The sequence below is a fragment of the Akebia trifoliata genome, chromosome 3, assembly GCF_017979445.1.
Source record: "Akebia trifoliata isolate Shusen 1 chromosome 3, ASM1797944v1, whole genome shotgun sequence".
Classification (NCBI taxonomy): Eukaryota; Viridiplantae; Streptophyta; class Magnoliopsida; order Ranunculales; family Lardizabalaceae; genus Akebia; species Akebia trifoliata.
In genome coordinates, this window is record NC_141377.1 from 47396506 (window position 1) to 47403463 (window position 6958).

Here is a 6958-nt window from a genome sequence, read left to right on the forward strand (position 1 = left end):
CTTTACCATCTTTTTTGTTTTACTCCTTTAATTCCACATAGGATGCCCATGTCATATGAACAAGCAAACTCTAGTAATTTATATAATAAAACACTCCCACTAATTTGTCTTGAGATGTATACCCTATAAACAATATATCTCAAAGAAAGTTATCCCTCTTCTTTTATTTTATCTCTTCTCCTCCTTCCTAAGAATATCCAAAACTTTGTTGTCTTTTACTTTCTACCCATTTTCAAAAATACACTTGCATTTTCCTATATTAATTTTCCTTTCTCACCCCTAGATCCCAAAGATGTTGTCTGTGCCAAACTCTACTTTATATAATAAACACTATTGTGTATCCCATACTTTTATCCCTTACATTAATAGGGATTGTGATAAAATCCCCCTACGAATCTTGAGAATCACTTTTGACTTTATTATATATTTTTTTTTCTTTTTTTTTTCATCTTTTTTCAATAATGCCCTTCTAACTTTATTTTATTTCTTCTACTCTACTTTCCAAGAATACCCATTCAAGTTTATTATTTATTTTATACTACCATTTTTCAAAAACATATTTCCAACTTTATTGTATTTTCTTTCTCTCTCATTATTTTCAATAATACCACTCAAACTTTTATTTCTCTTTTACCCCCTTTTAATCCCTGAGAGGATGCTCATGCCTATGACATAGGCATATTCTACTTTTCCATAAGGTTTAGTTTTGCTTTCACGATCAAATGCTTAATAAAAACTCCCATGCCCCATTTATTTCCTCAAAGTGCACTCTCTTTTTTCCTTTATTTTCATCACTATCATTTTCATCCCCCTCATTTTTCCCTTTCTTCTCCTTCACTTTTTCTCCCCTCTCTGCTACCACCACCTTATCCCTTCTTTTTTATCTTTTTTTTTTCTTGCTACCAAGTTTCTTCTTTTCCACTATTACCATCACATGAAATTTCAAAAGAGATAGGGGGAAAATGAGGCATGGGAGAAAAAGAAGAAAATGAGAGAGACATATAAAAAGAGTGGAGGAAGGCAACAACGATGATGGTGGAGAAAAGAGAGAGAGAGAGATGTGCGGCAAGTGGTAATGGAGAAGAAGACTTTAGGGTATGTTTGATTGCACATGGAAAATAAGGTGGAAAATCAATTTCCATGGAAAATGACATTTTTCAAGTGTTTGATTGCACATGGAAATGAAATTCATTTTCCACCCCATTCAAAAAGTCCACTAAATCATGGATTTCACTTTCCCACCCATATGGGTGGAAAAATGAAATCCACCCATGTTTTCCATCATCAATTATTCCCTACCACCACCACTACCACTACCACCACCACCACCATTACACTAACCTTGCCGTCGTCGTCATCGCCGTCGTCACCATCGCCGTCGCCGTCGGCTCAGTCTCCGACCACCTTCTCTCTCTCTCTTCTTATTTTTCTTCTTCTCCATCCCTCACCTCCTCCGCCACCACCACCACCAAGTTCTCCCCCCATTTTCCTCACTTACTTCATCGTCGCCACCGCCACCGCCACCGTCGCCCTCGTCGTCGCCACATCCTCCTTCTCCTCTTCTTATTTTTTCTCATATTTTTTCCATGATTTTATCCAAGTGAAATCAAACAATGGAATTTGATTTTCCAACCCTACCTATTTTCCACAACTAATTTTCTATGGATTTCAAATTCCATGGAAAGTGACTTTCCATGCAATCAAACATACCCTAAGAGGAAGAGAAGGGGGGTGTGTATTAAGAAAATGGAGGGGGAAGTGGAGTACATTTGGGAAAAATTATGAAAGTGGGAGGGACATGGGCGTCTTTTTCTTTTTTATTCTTTATTTTAGAGAGTTAATATTGAACCACCAATTTTTACTAACGTCACACCAACTATGTGGAGATTTATATAGGAATTGGTGTGGCATTAGTAAAAGTTAATGTGTCAATAGTAATTCTTTTATTTATTTTTATTTAAGTGGGGTGCGTTTAGAGAAAATTGCGAGTGCCACTCTCTCTCTCACGCATTCATTCATTCATTTGGTCTCTTGGTCCTATCAAAGCTTCCATGGCGCCGCCTCCAGGACCTTATTCTGGTACCAGCACCCTAGCCCTGGTAATCCGTTACAGTCCAGTCAGATATTCTCAAATTTTTTCCTAAATCCGTTACGTTTCGCTTGATTCTTTAAAAGTTTCACCATGTTTCTTGTTTGCAGGTAGCTCGAGCCTCAGCATTCACATTCGGTCTCGTTTATGGAAGCATGAAGCTCAAGTATCTCAAGGTACTCCTCCTCCTCCTCCCCCAATCGATATAATCTTCAATATTTTTGAATTTCATCGTAGACAAGTTTGCAGAATTTCAATCGAAACATTTTGAGTTACTATCTATTTTCTTCGATTACAATGTAGTCTTGTTGTTATTGTTTCTTGAGGTACTAAAATGATTTCTAAGACCTTGATTCGATCCTCTCTACATTTTAATTTATTTTTATTTAAAGAAATTTAGATTAGAAATGTAGGGTTTAAATCTTATCTAGGGTTTGATGGCAGTTTTCTTATTCTACAAGATTTCAAGATGATGGTTGAAAGTTATCTTGTGGACTAGTGGCCTCACACATGTGGTCTAGATTACAATTTGGAACTTATGTGGTGTGTGATGGGGGAACCTACTAAATGGTTGGATAGGGTAGATGGTCAAAAGCCGCTTGGCCAATTGGGTGGCGTTTCTTCTTGTTAGGCTTTAGTTACAAATCGTAGCACCAGGCTTATGAACATGGTTTTAAAACTCGATTTCACGTTTCGTCTCGTCCATGCCGATACCGAGTTGTCTTGGACGAGTTTTCCGATACGTTTGAGACGTCTGGTTCAAAAAAATGAGAAAAATGAATTTCGGGTTTAAACCTCTTCTGAAATTTTGACTTGTCTGTCTCATCCATGCCTGATACCAAGACGACTTGGTCAATACGTCTCGGTCGGACGAGTTCTGAAACCATGGTGATGAAAGACTTTTTAGTTAATTTTTTTTTTCTTTCTCCCTCTATGATGATTTTTGGAATCTACACGGCTGAGGTCAATTAAATTAGGGGAAGAAAGTGTGTACTCTATAAATAGGAAACTTAATAGCTTTCACTTAGCATTTGTGCTCATGTATTTGCTATTATATTAATGGAAGTATAGTTTGATTCATATGTATTGTTAACCTTTTCTCAAAGTGAAAACCCTGATAAGCTCTTTCAAGGTACTAATCCAAACAATCCCAAGGTGGAAGAACACTCAATTATGTCCCATATAAAGAGGAAGAGATCAAAGTCTCTCAAGAACCATAAAGCTAGCAAGGCTAACTCATGCAATTAAAAAAATTTGCTTACAAATCTTACATAACAATTATTCATAACACGAACAAAACCCCAATATCAAGAAGCTGAGCACAACCATTCAACTTAAATAGCAAATCTAATTGTAAGAATGACCTAACCAGTCCAAATAACAACACTTGTCTCGTTGGACGTCACTTAAAGTCATAGTAGTCATATGCGATCGCATATGCCATGATGACATATGTGATTCAGTCATTATGCCATCGCATATGCATTATGTGACCTCATATTTGTTGGATGGTCTAAACATTATTAGCCCCCATTTCTAAAATACTCTAAACATATTTCTATTCTCATTTTAATTCATTCTTCTCATTTTAGCTCCCCTTTAAGAGTTTTTTATATTTATAATTTAACTACATGTACTACGTTTTCTACACCTTAAATCATCTGCATCGAGCTCAAGTATCAACATTCAAGAAGTAAACTGAAGAACTTTTGCAACATTCAAAAATCAAGATTTCAACATTCAAGAAGCATTGTTTTATTTTATTTTATGTTTTCAAAAATTTCAAGTTGATGCATTCTTACGTCCTTGTTAAACCTGTAAATGAAAAAAAAATTTATGAAATTGAAAAGGAAATATTTTCTAAAATTATTGTAATAGTTGTTTTTTTTTTTTTTTTTAATTTTTTATTAAAAAACACATTTCTTTTGGTGATATGCAATTGCATATGCCCACATCATATGCTGATCACACATCACCACATATGCTATTTGACAACATTGCTTAAATTCATGGTAAAAAATCGTAAAAGTAGTAGTTCGAGGTCTTAAGAAGATATCGATCTATTTCTAATGAGCCAAATATGACCCCACGTGGACATCCAAATGCAAAGGCTTATGCCTTCTAGAAGCTGATTGTGTCGATATATCTTCACAACCTCTTTGTTCACTTTCGAAGCTGTAAAGCTCGAAGTTTTCCTTTCCTTTCAGTAAGCTCACTAATACTGATTATTCTTTCTTCTCAGGCTTACTTGTGTCCTTTTTCTGTGGTTTCAGTCATATGGCTTTGATTTCATCCATCCTCATAGTGAGAGTTGGTGATTCCAAGTTGCTAGTCTTTTCTCAACCCTCTCAACCTGTGGATTCCTAACTAAAATACGCTCAATAGGAAAAGAAAGCCTTCGCAAGATTTGGAATAGACTCATTTTTACCAATCACATCATCAGCAAAGCCTTATCCCAAAAATTTGGGGTTGGCTGAATGCATCTTGTTCCTCCATTCACTTCTTTCTAATTCAATAGGTAAATCTACTTCCTGAGATCTTTTTTTTTGTGATAGTTAAATTAATATATTAAAGGTGGTCAAGAAGACCAACCAACAAGACAAAAATATGAAAACCAACCAAGAACCATACAACCCCCATCCGACCCAAAAAACTTTAAAAAGTTCACTCTTAAACTCTTTAAAAATCCTACACCCGAAAAATAGAAAGCTCAAGATAGAAATGAGTATATCCTGGGAGGGGACCTCCTTGTACTAAAAAATGCACATATTTCGCTCATTCTAGAGACCCCAACAAATTGCAAATGGCAGAAAGCTGCAAAGGACCCTCTTAGCTACCAAAAAGTGACTTCCCCATTTAAGGCCAACTTGCAAATAATTCTCCAATGGAATTAGAAAGGGAACCTGCAATTTCAAACGTGAATACAAATGCCACCACACTGAGCTAGCCAGCTTACAACACAAAAATTAGCCGTAGAGATTATCCTCTTAATAAGAGGCTCCAAAGTTAGAATTTTCTTTGACACAGCCACACAAAAAATGACACCTTGGAAGGAATTCTTGGCCCCCCAAATCTGAATAGATGGGATTGACAAAGAGCTGTACCGGATAATCCATGGAACTATGAAGGACTTGACTGAGAAGAAACTATCCATGTAGAAGAAACTATCCATGTTAGAACCCACTCCCACAATTCCGACTGTCATTCACCTCGAGGTCCATCTGAGGGTTTGTTGTTTTTATACTATGTCATACTTAGGATAGAAGACATGATGGCTTTCTTTTTTAAACAAATATTAATTTATTCAAATAGTTTATTTTCATCCATTACCCATCTATTGCTATACAACAACAAAGTCTTGTCCCAAAGATTTGGGTAGCTAAACAAATCATGTTCCTTGATTCCACTTTGTCTAGAGCCAAGTTTTCTTTTATTGAAAGTGAGGTCATATCTGCTTTCACTATCTCCATCCACATTCTTTTAGGTATTTATCTCGCTATTTTAGGACCTTCAACCTGACTATTTCTTCTAATTGGGTCTATAATAGGTGTTCGTTGAACATGACGAAATCATCTAAATTGACTTTTTCTTAGTTTATCGCCAATTAGGGAGCTGCAACTGCATTTTTCCGACTGTGTTCTTTTCTAATTTATCTTTTCTATTCGTTCCACTCATCCATCTCAATATCATCATCCCTATGAGGAATTCAAGCTTATCCAAATACAAATTTTCAATATTATATGCTTAGCACAAACTAAAGTAGTTTGTAATTTCACAAAGTGTGTAGAATAAATTTTATGGGTTAGTGTTTTTAACACTTAGCATCAATATACATTGAAACACCTGTGCATATCTATAGTACATAGGTTTTTATTTTGGCATCTATAGAAGGATAACTGGAGAGAAAAAAAAAAGAATATTTATCGGAAGTGTCCCTGATTTATGGTCATGGATCTCACTTTAGGTTCTGCATCTGTTGCTAATCTTTCTGGAAGCATTAGACAACTGCTTTTCCTTCTTGTTTCTGTGTGTTTTGTTTACTTCACTATAGGAAGAAATCAGGTTGTTTGGTTTGCGCATAATTTTTTAAAACCTTAATAGTAATAGCATACCCAAAGGAAGACTTGCTTTCTTTGAGCAAGTGCATGTAAGCTTGTGGTAGAGATATTTATTTAGCTATTTGTTGGTTCTTCTCAGGCTAAGGCAAAGTCACATGCGAAGGTGGAGGCTAAAGCTCATCATTGAAGAGATGAGATTCATTGTTGATTTCTGATTCAATAATCTTTCAAATTGATAATGTAGTAGCAGATCATGGAGCTCTATTTACAGCTTTGAAATTTTGTTGAAGTTTGTTTGTTTGTCAAACCATTACAATGGCACAAAATGAGAAAAGGATGCTTTCACCATTTTTCAATTAGAAAAATAATTGTTCAATGATACTTTTGTCTCCTTGATTAATGCTTTATGGAACATTGTTACTAAGGTTGTTCAAGATATCAACCCTATCGTAGTTGCAATTTTCTCTTTTAGTATTTTTCTCGATGACAAAAAATGAGGCTCTTGACCGAATTGAATAGAGGAACATGATTTGTTTAATCGACCCAAAATCTTTGCGATAATGTTTGAAGGGCTTTAGCACTCGACCGATCCCTTGAACCTTGACGGAACGGAACATAATTTTATTGGAAAACTTCCCTTACATCAGGAAAAAGGGGAGGTGGTAGTATTAATCCTTGCCATAGGACCACCAGTACTTAAACATCTCTCAAGAATAATAAAAAAGGTGTTGGTGTCATTCATGGCATAGTGATGCAATGTATATTACATGGCTCGTGACTGGGTTCATTTAGGTCAGAGTGTAGCCAAAAT

General features: G+C 35.7%; 1 protein-coding gene across 1 annotated transcript; it reads left to right on the top strand.

Moving 5' to 3' along the window:
- Positions 1–1946: 1946 nt before the first annotated feature.
- LOC147407475 (uncharacterized) lies at positions 1947–6539 on the top strand. The gene is made up of 3 exons (XM_086436062.1): positions 1947–2099; positions 2200–2265; positions 6287–6539. Exons 1-3 carry the CDS (start codon positions 2052–2054, stop codon positions 6332–6334), a joined length of 162 nt encoding a protein of 53 aa, XP_086292188.1. The 5' UTR covers positions 1947–2051; the 3' UTR covers positions 6335–6539.
- Positions 6540–6958: the final 419 nt, after the last annotated feature.

Bases quoted from the DNA above. Each gene is read 5' to 3' on its own strand.
- LOC147407475 (XM_086436062.1), top strand. From the start codon at position 2,052: ATGGCGCCGCCTCCAGGACCTTATTCTGGTACCAGCACCCTAGCCCTG. The intron at 2,100-2,199 runs GTAATCCGTTAC...TCTTGTTTGCAG, and splicing joins GTACCAGCACCCTAGCCCTG to GTAGCTCGAGCCTCAGCATT. The intron at 2,266-6,286 runs GTACTCCTCCTC...GGTTCTTCTCAG, and splicing joins TGAAGCTCAAGTATCTCAAG to GCTAAGGCAAAGTCACATGC.